General features: G+C 39.5%; 2 protein-coding genes, 1 long non-coding RNA gene and 3 other non-coding genes across 10 annotated transcripts in view; 5 read left to right on the top strand and 1 right to left on the bottom strand.

The window, feature by feature from the left end:
• Positions 1-595: 595 nt before the first annotated feature.
• Positions 596-4,878, top strand: rps12 (ribosomal protein S12). The gene is made up of 6 exons (XM_042504080.2): positions 596-699; positions 825-870; positions 2,318-2,434; positions 2,639-2,741; positions 3,211-3,312; positions 4,792-4,878. Exons 2-6 carry the CDS (start codon positions 857-859, stop codon positions 4,852-4,854), a joined length of 399 nt encoding a protein of 132 aa, XP_042360014.1. The 5' UTR covers positions 596-699; positions 825-856; the 3' UTR covers positions 4,855-4,878.
• Positions 2,153-2,228, top strand: LOC121956018 (small nucleolar RNA SNORD101). The gene has a single exon (XR_006106652.1). It is a non-coding gene; the product is annotated as a small nucleolar RNA SNORD101 (small nucleolar RNA).
• LOC121956022 (small nucleolar RNA SNORD100) lies at positions 2,483-2,567 on the top strand. Its single transcript, XR_006106656.1, has one exon. It is a non-coding gene; the product is annotated as a small nucleolar RNA SNORD100 (small nucleolar RNA).
• LOC121956021 (small nucleolar RNA SNORD100) lies at positions 3,049-3,131 on the top strand. Its single transcript, XR_006106655.1, has one exon. It is a non-coding gene; the product is annotated as a small nucleolar RNA SNORD100 (small nucleolar RNA).
• Positions 4,879-5,508: 630 nt separating the features above from the next.
• Positions 5,509-24,232, bottom strand: part of eya4 (EYA transcriptional coactivator and phosphatase 4) — a 66,548-nt gene continuing 47,824 nt past the window's right edge. For 3 of the 5 annotated variants that reach the window (XM_042503526.2, XM_042503530.2, XM_088089196.1), the window contains 10 exons: positions 22,712-22,886; positions 20,180-20,316; positions 19,857-19,940; positions 14,718-14,807; positions 14,163-14,221; positions 13,113-13,273; positions 12,209-12,323; positions 10,838-10,959; positions 7,983-8,083; positions 5,509-6,339 (listed from right to left, as the gene is read on the bottom strand). In XM_042503526.2, the coding sequence (XP_042359460.1) occupies positions 6,259-6,339; positions 7,983-8,083; positions 10,838-10,959; positions 12,209-12,323; positions 13,113-13,273; positions 14,163-14,221; positions 14,718-14,807; positions 19,857-19,940; positions 20,180-20,316; positions 22,712-22,886 (1,125 nt within the window). In that variant the 3' untranslated portion in view covers positions 5,509-6,258. Of the gene's footprint in view, positions 6,340-7,982; positions 8,084-8,155; positions 8,257-10,837; positions 10,960-12,208; positions 12,324-13,112; positions 13,274-14,162; positions 14,222-14,717; positions 14,808-19,856; positions 19,941-20,179; positions 20,317-22,711; positions 22,887-24,232 lie in introns of all 5 variants that reach the window. The other 2 variants (XM_042503527.2, XM_042503532.2) reach the window with 2 other exon arrangements.
• LOC148186833 (uncharacterized) overlaps positions 23,831-24,232 on the top strand; it is a 54,943-nt gene continuing 54,541 nt past the window's right edge. The window contains exon 1 of the long non-coding RNA XR_015779080.1: positions 23,831-24,028. This is a non-coding gene — a long non-coding RNA (uncharacterized LOC148186833). The remainder of the gene's footprint in view (positions 24,029-24,232) is intronic.

The raw sequence follows: 24,232 nt of genomic DNA, 5'->3' as shown, positions 1-24,232 counted from the left end.
TAAGACTTGGTGCCAAAATCATATGAGACCAGCTTTATAAATGGCAGCCACTGATAGATCATCTACCCAATGATCTAAGAGACTGAATTCAAAGAGGAAGCACCACAATGGACCAGAAAGCCCCAGAGGCCATTCTGAAATTCATCAAATGAATGATTTGCATGTTCAAACAATAGTGCTTTGGGAACAGCATGTATGTGCAATCTCTTTTTTAATAATTGTTATTTATGTGGGTCTATATGACTATATATATATAAACCACCACTGGTGGTTTTGTGTGTGATATTTCTTCTTTTTTTTTTTAAATCGTTTTTTTCCTGCATTTTATTTATTAACTTACAGTAGCCGAATATTCATTTGTGTATTATCTTACCAAACTCAGGCCTGTAACAAAAGTGTTGCTGTTATAATTGTGGAAAAAAAAACAAACCAAAAAAAACCCAAATAAGTAAATCTGTATTTAAAAAAAAAAAAAAGTACTAGACTATTGGAGATCAAGTCTAAATATCTCCAAGTGTCTTTTTTTTGGTGGATACATTTTGTACAAAATTTTAAATTTAACTTAAATACTTTCTCGATTTGAACATTGAAACTACAACAGGCAGTAAATCGGACGTCGAGGTACGGGGCCTGCTGCTATTAAACCAAAGTCGCAGCTCTATGACGTCCTCTTTACCCGCTACCCCAGAGGAGGATCGGGTATGTTTCTCCTTCTTTCCGGCACAATCTAAAGGATTAATCAAACATCTTGATATATACATTCATCACAGTGAGCTGTTTACAATGTATAACGATTGTCCTTTCATATGTGCTCTTTATTGCAGAACTTTAAGTCCAACATCCATCTTTAATCAACATGGCCGAGGAAGGGTGAGTGTGTCGCCTCTGTGCGCCGTTAGCCGCGCAGTGGAAACCGGGACAGCTAACTAACAAAACGGCGCAGACTTTGTGTGAAAAGTGACGGTGGCGGTGCTTTAATTTCTAAATATGGTGTATTATCTGTTGGCCGTTGTAAATGGCGCGGTGTTAAACGCGGGGTGTATTCTGTTATTTTGCATGAGCCAATGCTAACCGGTTAGCTTAGCCGAGTGCATGCTAAAGAAGCTACTTGATCACTGCGTTTGTAACTCAGTGTGTGAGGACGAAATTAAAACTTCAGTGTGCTTGCTCTGCTCCAGCTATGCCCAGGCTACACATATCAATTTAGTGTTATCTAGTCTGTAGCACTCAATCCTCTGCACTGTCAACAACATGGTTAATTTAAGTCAATTTGATTTATAAAGCTCATTATCTCAAAACACAGTTTGCCTCAGAGAGCTTTACTGCAAACTACATCCCTCTGCCCTCAGACCCCCACATCGTCTAAGGAAAAATTCACCTCAAAAAACCCTGTAACCGGTGAAAAAATGCAATAGATATTATAAATAACAACTAAATTACTATGATGATAAAAAGGAAAAAGGGAGAGGGGACAGATGCATCAGCAATAATGGTTACAAAACAATATCATACAACAATAGTTATAGGTGTAAAATTAATAAATGCACGCGATGATAGCATATGATGTTACATGCAAATATTGTAGGTGTTGTTAAGAGTCCCATGCATTATATTTACGCAAATATTTCATAAGGAAAAGCCTGGTGTTAAAGTGAGGGGATTCTGTCCACAGAAACAATGTCAAAGTACGCTGATATTGAAAGAGAAACAGGAAATGTTGAAAGAAAAACTACTTTATTCAACCAATTGAAACCTGAGCTAATTGACTGGATTTCTTAATCTTGGATGAGGACCTGAAGGAGAAATGACCAAAAAATTGCACAAAAAAACAAATAGGTACAGAGTCCATGCAGATCCTTAAAAAAACCTTAAGAGCATTGAATATATAAAATCAAAATCAATGATGGGGAAAAAAGTATTTCTAACTTAAATAATTGATCTCAAACTTTGAATACATAGTGAAAGTGTCCCAGGATGCAGAGAAACTCGGTACACAACAATGAGGCGAGAAGAGCTGTTTAATTAGCAATTCTAAAAACTGATGCCTGTATTGAAGACGACATTTGTCATCCTACTCATACCGAAGGGTCAGCTGTCTGAGGCATACGACTGAACGTTAGCGGCCCCATCCTCTTTAAGCGAGCTCTCTGGTGCTTGAATGATGACTTTCTTTCTTTTGTCGGATACCCCTTCACTCAACAATGAGTGAAATCCTCTTTCTGACATGCTGGAAGCTCTGCTGGAATCCACTAACTACGCCCGTTTTGGTAGAACTCCCAAAAAATGTTAAAAAAAATCTTGTCCACCCGTTTGATAGCGCTGTCGCTGGAGGTGTGATGGATGTCAACACTGCTCTCCCTGAAGTGCTCAAGACCGCACTCATCCATGAAGGCCTTGCCCGTGGAATCCGTGAGGCTGCCAAGGCTCTGGACAAGTATGTTCAACTATTTGACTTAATATTGGCTTTTGGCCTTTTAGTAGGTGTATCGCTGATGATATTTTGGCTCCCTCTACTGAAATGTCGTGTGGAAGACTGCCATTGTTACCCAATTCTTGTCTGAGATGTGCCGTCAGATTTAGAAATGTGTTACTGCAGTATGAGCGCTGACTGTGAGTTAATTCAGTGTTGTTTTTGCAGGCGTCAGGCACATCTCTGCGCCCTTGCAGCCAACTGCGATGAGCCCATGTACGTGAAGCTGGTGGAGGCCCTCTGTGCCGAGCATCAGATCAACCTGATAAAGGTAATGAGCCTGCTCGTGACCACACTGATTAAGCATCAGGCTAAAAGCTGCAGCGATTAATCGAGTAGTTGTCACTAATTTTCTGACATTTCATAGATCGAACAACTGAATTGGTTAATTGTGAAAATAATCAGCAAATTGTGACAATGAAGATGTCAGTTGCAGCTCTTACTGCGGTGCCTTAATGCAAGATGTAAAAATTAAATTCCTTTAAGACACCTTAAATAAGAATTCAGATGCTATTGTTTGAGGAGATTCTTGTGCGATGGAAGTGGATTTATAAGTAGCATGATGTGTCCTGTTCTGCTGTATCACTGATGAAGATCTGGCTCCCTCTACTGAATACTGTGAGGAGATTGCCACTGTTACCCAATTTCTGTCTGAGATGCAGCCAGGAGTACCCACAACGCTGCTGTTGATCTTGTTGCACATTTAATGTTTTAAAAGACGTCATTTAACTTTGTTTCAGGTTGACGACAACAAGAAGCTCGGCGAGTGGGTCGGTCTGTGCAAGATCGACCGCGAGGGCAAACCCCGCAAGGTTGTGGGCTGCAGCTGTGTCGTCGTCAAGGTAAATTACGCTCTTTTGAAGGGTGTTTTTAATATGCTGATAAAACGGGGTTTCTGTTGAGTGGGGAACTGTGAAGACTTGATGTGCCAGTCAAGTGCAGGTGCTGTGCCTCCTGTGCCATGCAGCTGTTGTTGATAACGCTTGGCGAGATGACAGCCAGGGTACGAGCCCCTTCATCTGCCTGTGGTGTCTGGGGTCCCTAAGAATGGCTACAAATAGTTAAACATGATACAGGGTTCCTTCGGATCCTTAAAAAGTCGTAAAAGGCATTGAATATCTAAAAATCAGGCCTTACTTTGTATTGATGTCTTAAATCAGTCTTTCAAAAATCTTAAAAATGCAAAGACATTGGAAGTAAGATGCTATGAATTGCATTTTCCTGATGTTGCATTGTAAAATCACAAAATAATTTAATGCTTATTATTTTTTCAATAATTTAATAAATTCCTCTTTTTAAAATCTTTATGATGCAAATTAAAGCAGCGTAATAATCCCACATACAGAGTGAGGCACTCAAAATCAATAATAAAACCCCCTAATAACGTCTGATATATTTCTACGTAATTTTAATTTGGCAGTTACTGAACAAGATTAAGGATTTGTCTTTCTCTTAATGAAAGCCGTATTTGTTGACAGTACCTTCAAAATAACAAGCAGATACAGAAAATGTGTATGTACTGTCACACATTGTGCAATAAGTTTGTAGTAGAGTTACTTAAACGTATACTTCTCTCACGAAATGACCATTTGTATATTAATTGATCAGTGTTACCTTGCAAGTCGTGAAGGAATCTGTTTTCCTTGCATACCTCTATGGTGATTTGGGGAATCCAAAAAGAACATTCCTATGACAAAACAATGCCAAAACAGGCTTTTAAAAATAAAATGTGCGCAGTGAAATTCAAGTCTCATTTATCCGGTCGTCTGCTCAGTACTTTTCGAACACATGCATCTTTGTTGAAGCATTATGATTTAAACACGCTAGTAAAACTGTTCTCATGCATGGCCAAGCACTGTGCCTTGGCCCTGTGCAGCTCCTTTTGAGCGGATGCTCGGGCACGTTTAAGGAGCATTACTCGTGGGTGGAAGTGATTTTTAAATTGCGCAAACGACAAGATAAATAAGACTTGGATTACACTGCACATGTTGTGAGAGTTAATGGTAATAGTTGATTTTCTGTTCACTTGGGAGGCATGCAAGAAAAAACAAAAGGTGTTTTTAGGACCAAGTTGTAGTAAAAACAACCCCTCTTTTTTATTTTGTCTGCACTTTATGAAGTAGGAACAATCAGGTTTTTTTAATGCCATTTTGAGGCACACAGCATGCACAATACCAGGGCATCCCACTTGCTGTTATTGAATACATATGTGCTTTTCCCCACGATGACATATCAACATGTCAGCTGTGATATCACCCGGCTGTAATTCAGAGCTCAGTTGAGTCTGAAGTGCTCATCTCAAACTGTTTTTCTGTCAACAGGACTACGGCAAGGAGTCTCAAGCCAAGGATGTTATTGAGGAGTACTTCAAAGGCAAGAAATAAATGTCAATAAAAAGTGGAAATTAAGCAGTTGACTGAATTGTACTTTTTCACCTTTGGATGTTAACCGACCAATAGCACGTCACTTCTCGTCTCACGTCTCGTCACTTATCAAGCTCTCAAAACCACAACCTAAAAGGTTGTTTATTGATTGAATCTTTGCCTTAACCCCAAGATAAAACCTACAAAAGACCTCTAGCCCAAGTGTAACTTAAATTAAATCACTTTTATTTTTTGTGATCATTGATGTACAAAGACGCACTAAAATTTTTACTCATTGTACTGCTTTATGGCTGAAACTGTGACCGGGTTTCCCTGCAGATTTTCAAATGACTTTTTACCTGACTGCTGGTAGATTCTCAAATTGCCTGTTAGATCTTAAAACATGTGTAACTAAATAGTGCCAAAATCTACTGGCAATTAGATGGACTAAATTATGTCCAACAAAAATGTCAAGTCTGAATTCTGACATTAATGACTCGTAACATGCACAAAATAGTCCCGATCCACCCCTTCATAATATTCCAGTAATATTCCCGTTTACATGCAGTTGTGTAAAAATGCAAAGGCTGCATAAAGGAGGGACTTTGTAGCTGTTATTCTGTTTTCTGATGTTTGTCAGGTTTAAATTTCATCAGGGAAGACAGGATGCGTAGGTCATTTGGATAAGTTTTCTCCTTTATATCTACATACATAGACATTTCTGAATAAAGAAAAAGACATTCAAACACATTAAGGCACAACACATCATGACGCACATCCTCAAATCCCCCTGCCCAGACAATTACAAAAAATCCAGAGGAAAAAAAAAGACCCCAAAAATTGAATTTCCTTGACAAAAACATCCACCACTGCCCCTTAAGTTTATTGTAAATAATTTACATAAGTTTCTGGTGCAGACTGCATTGTGTTGTGATTATTATACCACCAGGAAGTAAACACTTTTTTTAAAAAGCAGCTGTTGTCCCCTCACACATTGCCTTTACGGAGAAGCCCTCGTTGTTTGAAGATAGTTCGTCCTGGTCTGGATGCTCCAGAACAAAGCAAACAAGAAGTAGCCCACAAAAAATCCTCCCGGATCTTTCAGTCTGCTACAGCTGCAACGACAGTAGATGGGGGGGAGGGGGGGTTTCACAGCGGTCCGTTCCCGGCATCGGGGCCTCGAGGGCCGAGCTGGGTAGTTAAGTCGTCTCTTAACTCCACTCTTAACCTCCTTTCACCTCTCCTTCGCTTAAGACCGTTCAGAGTTTGTAAATCCAGACGTTCAAAAAGACAAGACAAAAAGAAAAAAATCACAAAAACAGTTGCAGTGTATTGTTTGTTCTTAAATAGTTATACAAAAGAAGGGGGCTGCCTGGCTGACCATGTCCGCGGTAACATTCGCATGAGTCCATATTGCTTTAATAGTTACAGGTACTCAAACTCCAGTGCTTGGTGTAGTGCCAGCAGGTCAGAGTGACTGGATATCCTCCAGAAAGGCATGTTGTGCTGCGGAGTGAACACACACATCATTGAAACCAGCAGGAAGGTTTTCATAGCTGCACACCGCCACCGTATGTCATGCAAGCTACACTACAGTAGCTTGTAGCTGCTTGCTTTGCAAAAGCACTGCAAACAAAACCCATGCGATTCTAAGGCTTAAAGGAAGAGTTCAGCATTTTGGGGAAAAACAATGATCTGTTTTTGTCCTGAGAGTTAATTTGGATATCACTCAGAAGTTCACTAAAGCTACAGTCAGCAGCTGTTATTAGCATAGCTTAGCATAAATGGAAAAACAGCAAGCCTGGTTCTGCCAGAAGGTAGGCCATAAAAATACACTAAATGCTTACTAATTAAAATATATTCTGTTTATTAACCCTTTGAAACCTGAGGCAATTGTCTCGACTTCTTTTGAAAACATAGGAAGAAGGCAATGACTAACGAGAGAAGAAATTCACGAAAATTAGCAAAAAAGTTCAAGAAACGTACCTGAAAATTAGTAAAACAAACAATGAAAAAAAAAGACATGGAGTAAATAAACCAACAAATGTAAACAAGACAGGAAAATGCCAAAAAAATGTATTTTAAAAAAGTGGAAAAAGAGTTGCATATATATTATATCTTTTGAATTATCTTACAGGAATATTTATATAGTTTAATACTAAAAGTAGATTCCTTGCTTTAAAATTTTACTCATCTTTTGCCAACTTTCAGACATTTTTCTCGTAACTGTTATTTCTTGCCATTTGTTTGAGTTATTTCTTCCAAAGTTGCTCATTGCATTGCAATCAGGCCAATTTGCCTCAGATTCAAAGGGTGAAACAAACAATGTATTAAGTGTTTATTAGTGAGCTTTATAGAAGCTGGTAAGAAGATTTTCATTTTGGACAGGCTAATGTTTTTGCCTGCTTCCAGTATGCAAAGCTAACTGGCTGCTGGCTGTAGTTTCATGTTTAAAGGACAGATAAGAGGATAAAAGGACATTTTTTTCTCATCTTAACTCTCAGCAAGAAAACATCTGCATATTTCCCATAATGTCAAACTGTTTCTTTAACAATCCCAGCGTTATGAATGAAACCCAAAGCTGGAGAAGAGATGGGATTTATAGTCACACTTATGGAAATATGTCCAAGTATGTCACTACTTGTCATCTTTTTTTTATTGTGATCAAACCTTTTTCTCACATTAAACACAGTATCAATGAAAATAAGACACCACACCACTTTATAAAAACCAGCATTATTGCTCTAAACAAATTCAATTGTTTAAAGCTTAATGGCTGTGTACATTTTGGCAGGCATTTATTTTTACTGTCAAACAAATTAAGTTAGGAAGAATATGGTCCAAAGCGGTTAATCAGATTTAAGAATTTACCTGCAGGTTCCCCATTAATTTGGATTATTTAAATTTCAAAATTAGGTGCAAAATGTACAACATAAGCCAAGCTTCCATCTCAAAATTTCACCCTAAAAGTTGTGATCAAGTCTCCTGTCGCTCCGTTAAAAAGGGAGGAAAAAGCAACAGCAAGTAGAACAGAAAAAAAGTAAACGACCAACACAAATCCTCTACAGCAAAGAAAGGCAGGCTTCGTCCAATCAGAGCTCACACTGTGTGGAGTAGGCGGGGTCACGGTGAGGTTGCGGGTCCATTACCTTTTTGGCCGCCTGCTCCTCTTCCACACCGTCCCCAATAACAACATACACTACTTTCCTGCCAAACCTTTGCATTATGCGTTCAAAGCAACTCTCTTTTCCTGCAAAAAAACAAATAAGGGGGAGGAAGGAGGGTAACAAGGTCAGAGGGGTCAAAGTTCAGAAGTGTTTACCTGGCTGGCCGCATGCTCTTCATCCTTCCCATCGCCAATCACAACATATGTAATGTTAGTGCCAAAGCGGGAGACTATACGCTCAAAACAGCTCTCTTTGCCTGGAGACAAACAAACGGCTTTCACAGGTTTTTCCTTTGTTGTTTCGATGGAAATAAAACACATGAAGAGGCAGAGCTGTGTGCATCAACGGTGAAGTCAGTGAGAGGAAGCTTTCACACACAAACACACACACTCACATTTACTTGGGTCACTTTAGGGGAAATTACATGGACTTACATGCATTTCCTGGAGACTTACCCTAACCATAACCACAACCACTTGTTGCCTAATACTAAAGGTTGATTCATAGTTGTGCGTAGGCTCGATGTAACTTACACAAGCAGCCTACGCTGTTGTCTGAACCTCCGAAATGCTAACTGGCAGACAGGCTTTTCTATACCATTGTGTTGACTTTCTGTGGTGCACTTAAGTTTAATTGATTCAACTAATGCCCCCAAACACACATAGAGCATGGCTTATAAGCGACAACAGTAAACAAAAGTATTTAATTCGGCTCCATTTTAACTCACTAGGTTTAAAGAGAAAACAATGTCTTTGGCCTGACATGTTTTTTTCTAGATGCATAACATAGTAACTTTATTAGTACAAGCCAATGGCTGAAACCAAATCTCCAGACTTCGCTGCACTTGCAGACTCGCAGAAATTGCGGGCATGTTCACAGGAAGTCTGCGAGTGCTGAGGGCTGTCCAAATGCACAGTTTATCGAGTCAACAAAGAGTCCACTTAGGCACAGACTTCATCATTTTTTGCAGGTTTAATTACTAAAAAATGCGCAATAATACAAACATTTCTGGAGTCATGTAAGTCAGAAATAGTATTTAACTACATCATGATACAGAACTATGAATAAGTATGGGCGATCAAAATATATTTTATTAATGCAGCCTACACTATAGGCTAACTTTTTTTTTTTAAAAAAAAGGTCTTCTAGTGTCAGTACTACCCACTTTTCCTTATTTCGAACATTTCTCTATTAAAATATATGTAGCCGATACGTTGTATAGAAATGTGTATGTATCATTTTGTTCAGTCACAAAAAGCCGATACATTGGATCTATATCTTGTCAGCTGCTGGAACTGATAGATGACCATCTGTAGTCACAGTGGACATGAATGTAGATGTCGCTCAAATGTTTCCACGGCAACGAGTGAAACAGACTAGAGGCCTATTTATTAGCGGATTTAACGTGATGACAGCGAACACCTCACAGAGTGTATGACTGAAATCCGTGAGGGCTCGGTCCACAAGTTCGGAGGGTGGACATTTGGATTGAGTCGATGACATGATCCAAATACACACACGCACACACACACACACTTATCCCATAACAGATAGCTCACACTGATTTATCCTGACACTCACACGGTGCATCCTGAGAGGTACTTCAGATAAAAAATAATGAATTTGGTTTCCTCAAAGACTCAGAAAGAGGACGTGCTCTATAGTGATTTTAGAAGTCAAACTTTGTCTATCCTTGAATCTATGGGATGTGGCATTTGACCTGAAATGCTGTCTGCTTGTGTCTTAAAACCTCAGGTGGTTGTCATGGTTATGCATTGCCACGTCCATTTGAATCAATGCACAGTGGGGTTGAAATGGGTGTAACATAAGCTCACACACACACACACACACACACACACACACACACTTGGCTTTGAGCTTTCTTTCCTGAATGTTTTGGCTCTCTTCACCCTAATCCGAGTTGTTTTGTTTCCTTTGCTCAGACTGATGTACGGCTGAATGTGATTTAGTGTTGGCCACAGTTGCGGTGCATTGGCGTAACCGGCTGAGGTTTGGGCTAATGGAGTCCATTCAGAATGTGGGCGTCCGGCCTGGAGGATCCCACGAGTGTCAGACTTGTTCAAGGCTAGATCAGGACCTCATGTGAGGTGAGGACGGATATAATGTTGAGGTCTTTCTGAAACATGGCACATTAATGACCCTACACATCTACGCAGATGCTTTCAGTTATTCTGGCTATTGTTCTGCTCAGGTAGAAATTGGATGGAGCTTTGCTGGAATTACGTACAGGGCAGCAAACCAATAACAATGATGAAGGTTTAACTTCACTCGCTGTACCACCTGCAACAAGACTATTACCTCTTTTCTACCTAAATTAGTGCGTGTACAAGTTTTGTTTTGTTTTTAAACACAGCTAAATGCGCTAAAAACAGGCCACAGATATCTTTCCCATTGCCAGTAGAGCAGAGCTGTGTACATGGCTCTGAAGCAGATGAGCACACCTTTCTGTGTGTGTGAGTATTTGTGTGATTTAATCTGAATTATTTTATCTCTCTCTTACACACACACACACACACACACACACACACACACACGGTATGAAATAAAACAAACTGTAATTCCCAACCAGCCGTTCTGTGAACCTGAGCCCAACTAAAGCAATAAGTTGAATATCATAACAAGAAACAGAATATCGGTAACATATGGAGCAGATAAAGAAAATCAAATCAAAATAATGGTTAATCAGCAAAATATATTTGACCTTTGAATTGTTAAAATACCATAACTGAAATATGAGTTGAATTACTTCCATCAATATCAGATTGTTGTTTAGAATTTACAGAGTATGTGTATGTGTGTGAGTGTTTGCCTCTTACCTATTTTTGTTGCACTGTAAATGTTCTCGACGGGGAAAACAGATCCCAGACTGTACAAGAGAACTTTAGCGAGTGCTGGGATGAGCTGCGTTGTGGTCACCAACACATTTACACAGTTACTCCTGTGGGGCACACACACAGAGCAGGCTGTATTATGTAAAGGTAAAAGAAAGGATAGGTGATCAGATCGATGAGTTAATAAATGTATTTTGTCGCGTCCTCTTGGCTCTTTCCAGGCTTTAAAAAATGTAGTCTGTGACGGGAGGTTGTGGCCAATCACAGGTCACTTCAGTGAGAGGGCGATCCTATTAGCTGTTATAAAAAATGCAGATGCAGGTGCTCATCTCTTTGGCGAAAGCCTGATTTAATAATGGAGAATTCTGCAGAGAAAGTTGCAATTTCAGCTTTGGCTACACTGCAAAGAAACCCCAAAAAAGGAACTTATCAAAGTCTGACAATAAACGAAATGAAAAGAAACGTGTCCATATCTGCGAAGCGTTCAGAGACGAAAGAAAATGTCGCTAATTTTAACATTCTGTTAACTGGAGCTGAAGGCTCACAGATGCAGCTTTGAGTTCACTCGAGCTAGAGCCTCAGGTCACAGTGTGCTCTTCACCTTACTGCTACAGAACACTTTGAACATGGAAAATTTTTCATGCTTTAAAACTTGGCCTTCTTAATTAAAGGAGGGAAGGACCATAGAAGCTCAACAGTAGGCGAGTTTCTATTTACCCTAAGATTGCGTGAATTGAAATTGCAACTATAAAATACACTTAATGGAAACACAGCAATTGCGAAAAACTCCCATTTATCGCAAAAAGCTTTTACCCTTGCATGAGGTGGTATTTAAGGTGATTTAAAAAAGGCATATTTCACAAATCTGCAATAGAAACCCTTTTTTTTTGCTTTCATACCCCACATGATGCTGGCTATGTGCTTGTTGGTGGGAACTGGATCCCTCAGGCATGATGCAGCAGGCGCTAGAAGAGGTGTTATTGCATCGCTTAAAGTTTTGTATCCACAATTCCTCTGTGAAATCGTGGACTATCACCTCATATCAAATCCCTCATACGAGGCTGCTCCCACACATAAGGGGTTTGCCTTTCCATTATCGCTCGCACAATGCTTATGATGTTTTTGATTGGAAAAAATGACAGCTAGTGAAGTGGCTGCAATAAGAATGAACTTGCTAATGTTTTAACATTCATCGCCTTTCTTCTTGAAATGTTATTGCGAGAGGACAAGTGCAAAGCATCACTCAATGGAAATTCAGTCATCTCAACATTGTGAAACTGTTGCTTAAGTTTTGCGCAAATCTGTCATGGATCACCGCCAAGTGTGAAAGACAGAATAATGTAAATAATTTGGCACCTGGAGCTGATGATGGACAGGGACTTGAGTGCGTGGGTGAGCCAGGAGTCAGTCAGAGCCTCCACCTCTGCTCTGAGCTGCAGCCAGGCGTCTCTTTTAGCAGGACCCAGCAGACCTAAAACACAGCATGACTTCAAAAAACTGTCCCAGCATCAGGCATCACACACACTAGGGTTAAAAATCGCTTAATATATTAATGTTTGTTATATCTGTATAAAGCTGTTAAACTTTATAGGGGCCTTAATGTCTTGCAGTCTATTGTTTGTTACCTGCCAAGGGACCGTGGATGTAAAGCATTACTGCCAAATCTGGCATATTTACATTTGTATTTTATACCGTTCATTCATGTGCTGTGTTGCTTTTAAATAAACATTAAATATTATTAAGTAACATTTTGGAATAGTCTCCACTCTAACATAAAAACATGTCAGGAAGAAACACGGGATATGTTTTTCATTTCGAGCCAGAATTTGGTCAAATAAAAATGATCAATGAGTATTTAGCTAAAAGTATTGCTATTTTGATAAAGATTATATTCTATATTATATTTGCATGTACAGTATGCATACTGTATGTAATCGTTTAATACTTGTGCTGAGATTTTGCCTCCAATTCCAGGTTTGATCTGTTTTTTTTCTGTCTTTTATTAATAATGTCATTAATAAAAGACAGTATCAAATACATCTAACATTATTATTTTCCATTAAAATTAATATAATCTGGAGCCTTCCATCTGCAATATAAGGAAAACTTGAAACAAGCTAATACTTTTGGTAGGTGATGTTTTTTCAGACACAACTTTAATCTGCTGGTCAATAATTTTTCAATTTTCCACTAAACGAAAATGTCTTGCTCTTCTGTTTCCCTCCTGACTGTCCAGCAAACTCCCGACAGATTGGCTTACCCCCCACATTGTTTTTGTACGTGCTATACAACTCTTTGACTCGTCGGTAGCGGAAGGCCAGTTTCCTCATCCAGTCGACCCCGCCGCGGACACCCGTAGCCAGGCACAGGTTGGCGCTGGTTGCAGCTGCATGGAAGCCATCAGTTGCAAAACTGTAAGTACTGTCGATAATAATGATATGTTTTATTTGAAAAATCTGCTCTGGTAGAACAAAAAAGTTCAAATGGTTATTTTCATTATTCAGTACTACAAACACAACTGCCAGCATTTACTGGTAAGAATGCAATTCATAAGTACCTTTAAAATGAAAAGAAAAAATATATACATTTGACTGTTTTTGATAAATTAATACATTTGCATCCTTTAAAAAACACTTTAAAGGTCCAGTGTGTAGGATTTAGCGGGATACATTGGTGGAAATGGAATATAATATAATAAGTTTCTTTAGTGTATAATCACTTAAAATAAGAATTGTTGGCGTTTTTGTTACGTGAGAATGAGCTGTTTATATCTACATAAGGAGCGGGTCCTCATCCATGGGGATTGGATGCCATGTTTCTACAGTAGCCCAAAATGGACAAACTAAACACTTACTTTAGACAAGGACATTTACGTTTTTGCACTGGCCACCGTGGTCACCAGCTCCTCTGTGACAAGCAGTGTAAGAAAAACAGATTGTTTTAACGTGATACTGCTTCATTCAGAGTTGTTACCGGTTTAAAATCAATGGATTTGTTTGTTTTGGAGTGAAAGAGACCTCTGTGGATAATATGGCTCCCAGTAAAAACCTCCTGAACAATGAACACTAAAGGAATCCTAACTGGGAGTTTTTGCTCGGCACATGGGAGAAATTTCAGCTGGTTGCAGTCTGCAATCGTCACTGATGCCACCAAATCCTACAAACTGCTCCTTTAAGAGCCAAACAACAAAAAACAAATACTGTAATTTGTTAATTAATACAATATAAAAAACAGACAATAATAATTCAATAGCACAATCGATGTTTACATTTTACTTATTTTTTAAAAATGTAAATCATTGAATCCTCACCTTAAGTCCTGGCCATTGTCATCTGATGATACATCATCAATATGTACCTGATCACACTCCTGTACACACACAACACACACAAATAAGATGTTATTGAGTCCAAGTAGGGAAATTCAAGTGTCGCAGCAGCAGAAGTGTAACAGATCTATAGATAAGTCATTTAAAATATGTCACACATTTTCATGGTCAAAATTTCGAAACGTTCCTATGACTTTTCAAGGACCCATAATATATTTTATATATTTTCTTGCCCCACTTTTCCGGTGTTTTTTAAATATTTCAGATTTAAACTATATGTTAATCATAATTTCAGCTAGCTGGCACACATGAAGAGAAATGCAGAAAGTGTGTGATGGTGTTGCATCATTGTACACCACTAGGGGGCAGTAGTAGTATTTAACTAAATGACAATCTGGTTTCAAGAAACTTTTTTAAGCGCTTGATGTTGTGCAAAACTTGAATGCTGTGCAAGAAAAACTTCAAGCCTTTCAAAACGACCTTGAACATTTTTAAATGTGCATTTTTGTATGTGTCTGTCTGATATCTGTGTCTCACCTCCAGGTCATTAAAGAATAAGTGTGTGTCAGCCAAGTTGAAGATCATCTCTTCCATTCTCAGACCCAGTGTCACCGCCATTGGGGGATCCTAATGGAAGAGGAGGATAATATTATTAGGATGAAGTCAGGTAATGTGGGACATCAGGTAAAATGGGACAAATAAGGTCTTACATCTTACTACAAATGTGCTTTACATGAATCAATGGTTTTGATCGGTCTGAGATAACTATTACAAAAAGTTAAAAACTGAGTGGTTCCCAGAACTTAAAAGATAAACAGTGTGGTATGTTGATTTCTCATGTTGATCATACGAGTACTGCAGCTAAAATCATAAGGGTATAACAACAAAAATAGTGGTAAGGTATTTTTTTCTTTTTTATTAATTGTTTGACCCATAATCAAAATATTTTCACTAAACACTTTACTTTTTATGAGAAAGGGTTTTGAGTGAGTACTTCATGCATTTAGATAAAATTGGACACAAAATTAAGCTAAAAAGGCCATTTTTGATATATCTGTCACTTAGTATTAGAGATGATGCTGCAAGTCCTTGTCAACTACAATAGTCCATTATTAGCCATAATTGTTACACCCATTCATGTCCATTGTAGCCAATATGGCACCAAGCATACAGGCAGCTAGAGAAGTGGGAAAGGATGGCAGAAAGTTGGAAAATCTTTTTTAAATAAGGTTACATTGTCATTTAATGAATTAATGACTGAATTGATGAATGGATTTAACCATTAAAAAAAAACAACATGATTTTATCTGAACATATCCTTGGAGTGAGTCTGCGGTTCTCAGTGTGTTTTAAGTCCAAATTTATAAATTGTTTTACTTAACAACATATTTTCCTTCTAGAAATATAACAGGGAACCATAACAAGTTATAAAAGTAACACTTAAAGGTAGACTGCAGAGTTTTCAGGGGTTTTCTTGGTGATGTACAAAAAAAGTGTCTCAAATGACCTCATTTTGCCATATCATCATGACATCAGCGTAAGAAATTAATTTTTCCGATAAACTTTCTCCTGACCCAAAAGCCATTTCTGTTTTTACACACCCCCGTCTTATTCCCAATTCACACCCCTGACCCCCCCTCCACCCACCCCAAGTTGATGAATTGGTACGCCCCACTCATCACAGCAGATGCTGACAGACAGGTTGCACTTGTTCTGTCCCATCAACATTCCTCATGCTTGCCGGTGGTGGCAGTGGGGTGTTTGTGGGGGGTGAGAGGAAGAAGAGTGTGTGTCTTTATGTGTGTATGTGCAGAGCGTGGGCACCCTCAAAGGGAGACGCTCGGAGTGTATGTGGTATGTGAATGGTTTGTGTGTGTGTGTGTGTGTGTGTGTGTGTGTGTGTGTATGTGTGAGCCCCAGGCTCAGCTGCAAAAACCATCATCTGTGATAGGTCAGCAAGGGACGACAGCTTGCCCCGCGATTCGCTGACGCCGTCAGACGACCAGAATAGAAAGAAACCAACAGGAAGGAGAGTGAAAGTGAGAGAGCAAGGCACACAGGCACACAGAGAGAAAGAGAGAGAGATGGACGGCATTCCTGAGTGTGAAAAAAACACTGTGAGAATGCTCCATAAAGTGTGTAGAGCTCTCGAAAACTTGACAGCTGCTAATAGTGATAGCAGCAATTTCAACTGTATTTCTTTCCCCTGCTGCCCTGTCAATCACAGAGACAAGCGGCACTTAGGTTTGTCTCTCAGGTAATGATTATGTTGGCTGCCAGCCAACGGAGAGTTACTGACATCGGTGTGTGTCGAAACACTCACGGCTGAAATGTGTTTATTCCCTTTGAGTGGTTGAGTTTGGCTGTTGCTTTGGGCTCCAGAAAGGCTGGGGTGGCTTTTTTTTTTTTTTTGTAATATTTCAACCCAAGCGGCAGAAAAAATGTTGGCACTGAACGATTCTGTAAACCACGGACATGTTACATTTGCACATTATTATGTCGCATTTAAACTTTATGTTTCACCAAAGCTGTGGTTAACTTGCGGTTAGGTTTAGGCACAAAAACACTTTGTTATGATTAGGAAAAGATCATGTTTTGGCTTAAAACAACTAATTTTTGTGCCACTATTCCGGCAGTAAAAGCAGTGATGCCTCAATAAGAAACAATGTTTTTTTTCGTGCCACTATCCAAGTAGACTATGCGTTGATGAGTCTGTAAAAAACAACCACTTTTCTTGGCACTGTTCCACTGTTTTGGCAGGAACAATATCTATGTCTCTAAAAAAAAAAAACAACAAAAACATTTCGTTCCACAATCCCGGCAGGAAAAATAGCGATATCTGCAAAAAAAAAAAAACGCTTTTGTGCTACTATCCCATCCCATCAAGGAACACAATGTCTCTGTAAAGAAAAACAGGTTTTTGTGCCACAATCTCAGCAGGAAAAGCAGCAGTTACTCGGTATCAAAACAACCACTTTTTGTGTGACTACCCTGACACAAACCTAGAAATGTCTTGGTAAAAAACAAAAACTCTTTGTGCTATTATTTGTGCCACTATTGATGCAGGAAATGTAGTGATGTCTTTGTATAAATCACCACTTTTCCTGACTAAAAAGCTGCCTGAAAAACAGCAATGAGCCTCTTAAATTAACCACATTTGAAGGTTGAAAAGCCGCTGGAAACACCAATGATTTGCAGAATCACAACTGGCTTTTTGCTGTTTGGTGCTCTTGAGCAGTAGTCTGAGTAACATATAATGCTAACATTTTCCTCTGTTGACTGGGTCTGAATATTTTGGCCACACAGGTTCAATCAATCACCAAGAATTGCAAATATTACTTTGGCCTGGCAAAGGTAGCCTGAAACAATTCCACTCTCCACCTCCGCTGTTATCATTTGAGTGCTGGAAACTCAACACTTCATAACGATGTGAACATTATCCCCTGTTATAATAACTCTGTGTATATTTATTAAAAAGCGAAACATCATTTAGAGCAGATATTATACCCTCAAAGCTTGTATGAGGGGGGTATGTAGGTCTTGTGGTTGCTATGTCAACAACGTAAACACTATTTTGGGCGAGGTGTGAACAGACACAGCTGCCACTAAATTTCTTCAGGGCAGCAGCAGCAAATGAGGTGAAAACTGCTCTTAGAATTATATTTAATACAGGACATGCCATATTATTAGAGATTGCATGAAATCTTATTTGAGGCATTTTATTCATTATTTTTTTGCACGTCAGGAAAAATGCTTTTCTGCTCAAGCCAAGACTGAAATTGTGATATTATGCTTTGGTATTCCGTATTTCTCTACAATAAAAACAACGCAAACCAAGCTGATTCAACCACAATGTGTTCTTTTTCTCTGACAGACACACAGAAATTTACAATTCACTAGGGCCTTTCTTATAACCATTAAATCCCAATTGCCAAACATTAAATTCCACGACTAGGAAGTACATCAGTGCCCACAAACCGCTATCTGTAAAACGCCGGGGCTCCCATTTGCTCTATCTGGCTCCAAATGTTGAGTGTGTGCTCGTGCCAGCTTTTGTTCGACTGCCAAATAAGAAAATCAGAATGGACTCAGCAGGCTGCAGGAGCGCAACTCAAAAAACCCGTATGGGCAGGCTGGTGGCTTACGGCGGTGCCCACAGGAAACGACATCACCCAATAAAAATCTGTAGCCTTGGCCACAGGATGATCCCAGATCAGAGCCAAGAGCTATTAAAATAAAGGGAACTATAAACAGTGTAGCTGTTATGTGAGAATGTGAGACCACCAAATAAGTTTAAAATGAAGACTTGAATAAACATCTGTCCAAGTGAGAAATTTGAATGTTAAATTATGATTGAAGTAACAAAAGTATTAGCAATTATTAATGTCTTTTAATGCATTCTTAATATGTAGTGTATTACAGATTTTTTTATGTATGTGGTCGTCATCATAAATTGACCATAACATTCCTCAAGTAGTTGATGTAATGTTATAATATACTGAATGTGCTTGCTTTGAGTTGCATTTTATAAAACTGCATAAGAGTCAAATATTAAGTCCTCTAAAAGTAAGGCTGTGGGTTTGGCTTCAAACTGATCTCTTGAAAGATCTGGACTGATCTCTTGAAATCCCAATCTCGTAATTATAAGAATTTTTCTTGTAATTGCAAGTTAGTCAGTAATATTTATGAGAAAAGGTGTCCACAATTTTTCTTTTGTAAATGCAGTGCACTTCAGTACTCTGTTCAACATTTACAAAATTAATAACTTTTAAGAGAATCCTAACTCTTCAATGGCTTTTTTGTTTGAAACGTTCTCAAATGAAATAGATGGAGTTGCATCTCCTCAGCTCTGGCAAGCTGCCTGCAGCCCCAACAGCCTCCATCAATCCAACATGTTGTCATCCCAAGTCGTCTCCTATTGCCGCTTTGTCAGTGAACTTCTGCATCTACATATTAAGCGCAAGTTATCCCTCTGCATCTGCTGTTGACATACCAAAATGACGCTACTGACGCCGGGATGTGAACCAAAGCTCACAGTGGGATTGCGCTACACAAGCAGTTGGTTATGTTGCAGCAAGAAAAGCACATGGTGGCCAATGCTGGGACGTCAACAAACAGCGGGCTTAGAATCCGTCCGCGATAGGTGGCTTTTGGCGTCAGAATTTTATACCGAAATCACTGCAAAAGCAGCCATATTTGACGACTTTGGAATGAGAACAAGCTAGGACTACTTATAAGGCTTATTGCTATGAACTAACAGCAATAACTAAAGGTTAAGCAAATGAGGGTATTAGCAATATTATCAACTCTTTGCTTGTCTAATGTTGACTTCAGCAGCTGGGCAGAGTACTGTGTTTAGAGAGCAAATCAAATTGACACTGTAAAAGTGAGAATTTTGCCCTCGTCTTTAAGTGCTTTCTGGGGTCAGTCATGACACATCCCTCCAGGCTTCAATAGTGCAGCAGTTAGTATCTTTGTCAAGGGTTTGTTTGGTTGATGCTTCAGTTATTAGATCAAAATTTGGCCGATTCTGGAGCAAAGTGTGAAGATTGACCTGTTGCACCAGCTGTAACCTGGGATTCCAGTTTGACAGACAGAAATAAAATGGATGGATAGACTGACATAGTGCAGGGAGGCTATAAAACACAATAAGAAACAGTCAGTGAAGGATCTTACTTTGCCGTATTTCTGTGCGTAGGAGCCCGTGAGCAGAGAGTGGAAGACGATGATTGTCTCGTCCAGATCCCACACAAACACCCTCTGGAGAACAAAAAAAAAGTGAGACAATGTGAGATGCTCTTTTAGAAATGTGCATCTTTTTCGCCCATATGCTGCACTGGACAGTGACATGGGTGGTCCCGCTCTCTATCAGCCTCTCCGCTGTTGTTTTGAGACTTCGCTGAGCAGAGACGATCAAAGGGAATACTATATATCCATTGAGATTTGAATGAAATATTCAGTGAACTGCTCTGTCGAGTGGGTGTTTTCTAGTCCCTTACCTCCAGGTCACTATCAGGGGGAGGGGAGGGGTTGTTCTTGCGGCCTCTGCCCCGGGACTTGGACCCCCCACTCCGGCAGGCTCGGTCGTCCAGCTCTTTGATGGGCGTGGAGGGGCTCTGCACTGTATCAAAGTCCCCTGAGAGCGTATACAAACATAGGCAGGGCTAAACATTTAAGATTTACAAATGATCGAATGTCTGTCTGAAACTGCTCAAGCAATCACAAACTCTATTCACCGCATTAAAGCAACAGTAATGATGTGGCCTGAGCCGATCCCACAGGTGTTCTGCAGCGATAACTCAGACTTTGTACAGTAATAAGCCATCTTGTCAGGTTTCATAATTCAAGGTAATTGGCACAACAGATCAACTTAAAGACTACCGAGGAACCCAAACAAAAGCACCATTGCTGCTCTGACTGATTCATGATAACATGTAATGTAAAGATTTAACAGAGGAGGGGAACGACGGAGCTGTGCAATAAATTAGAAAAGTTAGGTAATCTGATGCTTCTTGCAAAGATAGGAAATTCTGCAGGAGCGCACAAACATTCTTGTGCGCACACACGCCCTCCTAATGCCATATGCTCCCACTGCTGTGTGGTAACTAGAACCAGACTCGAAGCTTCGGCACTCATATTGTTATGTCTCAATCAGGGAGAGAGCAAGAGAGAGGGGGTGGATAAAGACACAAAAAACACACGGAGAGAATGTGAGAGACAAAAAAAATACAGATACCAACTGTAACTCCAAGAGAAGAAATAGTGAGAAAAGCAGCGAGAGGGAAAGTGCCAGTGACGGGAAGAATGATAAGCTCCTTTAATCAGGCTTCCTGAATTACAGCCAAGATAAACCAAAGGAAAAAATGTGAAAAAAGGAAAAATAAAATAGAATACTAAGCCACGTTTCTGTACATATGGGTTTACTTGAGCACTTTCTTATTTTCTCTTCTCTTTTATTTCTCTGACTCATCTGCAAAAGTGCAATATTTAACATCACTAATCAAAGTCTCAGAGGCTAATGTAAACATGTGCGGATGCTCCAATTAGCGAACCTGGTGCCAGGTAACTATGACTACGGTCTGAAGTTACTTCCTGTGCTTCATCATGGGTGAAAGAGAGTTTTGAACTCAGTTACCCAAACTGTGGTATTTTTCTACTGGAAACAAGATTACAGAGCCAGTATAAAAAAAACTGCGATAAATCTGACGTTTGTTTGCATATTTAGGAGGTTAGAGGAATTGTGGTGGAGAGTTGGGCTCAATCCTAATAGACCACTGGCCTCTACCACTTAAGCCTGCGTTTTACATGTTTACAACTAGCTGTAACGTGTCCCAGTAATTGTTCTCTCTTGCAATGAAGTGATGAAGTGTTATGGCTCATTTATATTCCCTTTTATGTGCGAAAATAGGTACGTTCGTTTCAAACGTTTAACCATCACTGCCCACATACTACAATATGTCCTTTATGTTGGCATAGAAACAGTCAATAGATGGCACTAGAGAGTACAGTCAAAAGTTTCTCACAACAGCAGACGAGGCGATGGTGAAGGAAGTCGTAATAATGAATGTACCTTTAAACAGAGGCAGCATTATAAATAGCGGAGGTCTTTGAGGCCATTTAATACATCGCAACATGTGGACGGAGAATTCTTGCTATATATTTAATCTGCTCCACTTGGATATTTTTTAAATGTCTTCGTCAACTCCAACAGTTGGATCTTGTTTGAACTACACTACACTGTCCCCATGATCTCTGGCGATACTGCTCTGTTTTGTCTGAATTTGCCAGCTTTTAGAAAATGTGCACAGATATGGATGAAATGAACACACAGTACAAGTACATTGTCCTCCAAATTGAGGTTTTTCAGATGCGTGCCTCAATCCAAGTGTTAAGAGACATCAGAGTCAAGATGAATGTATGAGCAAAAAAAGGCATTTAAATTCTGATAAACATATTATTTTATTTTAATGTCGTTCCAAAGTATTATGGCCCTTTTCTTTATAACAACCATAACAAAAGAAATTGCTGGCATGTTGATGTCTCAGTAGCTAACTAGTGTAAAAGTACTCAACCCCAAAGTTACTGCACTTGTCTAAAACAGTTCAGGCTGATAAGGTAGTAGCACAGGTTGCTACTGTTAGCCTTCAGAACACTGCTAATAGCCTAGTAATGTAGCTATTCTCTTTTTTATTTAAGGACTTGTTTGACCTACCCCTAGAGTGAAACTTAAGTTTTGAATGAATTAGGAGCGTCCTGGAGAGTGGCTGCTTGGTGCCCATGCAAAAGAAATCACCACTGCAGAACACAGACATTTTTGCAATGTCTGGCAACACTTGTCTCGTAAACGCCAGCATTTTAATGATGTATCAGTGTCTTGAAGGGTTTCCCCATTTCATGGAGGAATTTTTCAAACATTATTTCTTGTAAATCTAATCTGACGGGCAAAGGTGGCACTTGAAAACAAAAGTTAAAAAGGATAAAAATATGAAATGGTATTGGGCCTTGGTGATCTTCTTCTTTGTCATACAAACCTGGGTGTAGTTCAGCAGCCTGTCCGGTCATGGCAGGGGCGGGATCTTGCACCTGGTAGGCTGCGGTGGAGCCTGTGCCGTCCACGCTGTTGGAGGTCATGTAAGTCCCATAGGTGGAGGCGGAATAATACTGGGCATACTGGTTTTGGCCAAATGTCGTATATGAGGGATAATCCTGCAGAAAACAACATTAAGTGTGAGCACACAAGATTGTAAAGACAAAGAACAAACCAACAAAAATGACCAGGAAAGTGCACTTAGCAGAGTGCAGATCTCCGCAATGCAGCCACCTGAACTGACCACGGTCACACTAGAGAATTCTTGTATTTTTAGCAGATGTGCCACATGTGTTTCACAAAGCTACTAAGCTCATTCATGGCGCAATGGTGTGTTGTACAGAGCAGAAGTTTACCTGCTAACAGGTGCTATATGTATTAGGATAATTGTATTCGTAATAGCTGAAATACAGGCCACAAATCTTTGATCCATGTTGTTCATAACTGGACTTTGAACATTATTAATTTTGTCTGCACAAGAAATAGGAAATATCAACAATAAACACAAAAACCGACCAAAAAAGGAACCATTTAAAGGCCTTGTGTGTAGGATTTAGGGGGATATAGTGTATAGGTAAAAATGAAATCTAATATCATAAGTACATTTTCTCGAGTAAAATCACCTGAAAATAAGAATTGTCGTATTTTCGTCACCAAAGAACGACGTGTTTATATCTAGAGTGTAGTAAGAAGCCCATCTGCAATGAACAGCACTGAAATTACACCGATTTACAAGGTGAAACTGCTTTATTCCATGTTTTTACTGGTTGAAATCACCAGATCTGTTTGTTCTGGAGAGATCTCCATGGATCTCTATGGATAACCCCCCCGCCCCCTTAATCTTACACATTTAACGTTCAAACTAATAAAACGTCAAACAAAAAATAAATGTGGCCTAATGTATGCACATAAATAACAACCGTTTGTATGTTTACTAGTGTCACTGTAGAATGATAGTTTATACTGTTGATTTTGCTGTTTTATTTTGTGTACTGTTTCTTTAACCAGTGCAGCGGTAACAGCCAATCAGGTGTTACTGTAGCGCCGCGCGCAGGTGAGAGAGGAGAAGCGGAGAGAAAACAGCAGGTGGCACGAGATGAGATGAGCGTGAGAGGAGTCCAACCAACGGATGAAAGGAGTAAAGTACGAGTAAAGTAGCAAGTTCAAGGATGTATTTTTTTTTTTAACTCGTCCTTATTTTTTGGAGGCTTTTGTGTCCACGCGCCGTCTACTTTCCTGGACTCCGGTTTTGCTTGAGTTGGTGAGTAAAAACTTTATTTCTGTCAGTTAATATGCCGTTTCCTTGTTTGTTTTTGCTGCCGACATTGCTCGTAGCTAAGCTTAGACAGCGAGAATAATACTGTGTTTGTTGTGTTTTTTCTTGCAAAGCAAATTTATAAACTGAATGCAACAGGAATGGTCAAGTTTAATCTTTGTTCGTAAACCGAGGTAAACGGCGCCGCCA

This window comes from Plectropomus leopardus, chromosome 16 (assembly GCF_026936395.1).
Source record: "Plectropomus leopardus strain MGB_pleo_1.0 chromosome 16, ASM2693639v1, whole genome shotgun sequence".
Taxonomy (NCBI): domain Eukaryota; kingdom Metazoa; phylum Chordata; class Actinopteri; order Perciformes; family Serranidae; genus Plectropomus; species Plectropomus leopardus.
Note: the sequence above shows the minus strand (reverse complement) of the source record. Positions and strands in the feature narration are given on the sequence as shown.

What these genes read in the sequence shown, in the direction of transcription:
- rps12 (XM_042504080.2), top strand. An exon ending in GCTGCCAAGGCTCTGGACAA is followed by an intron (nt 2,435 to 2,638) that starts GTATGTTCAACT and finishes TTGTTTTTGCAG; the next exon opens with GCGTCAGGCACATCTCTGCG. An exon ending in GCAGCTGTGTCGTCGTCAAG is followed by an intron (nt 3,313 to 4,791) that starts GTAAATTACGCT and finishes TTCTGTCAACAG; the next exon opens with GACTACGGCAAGGAGTCTCA.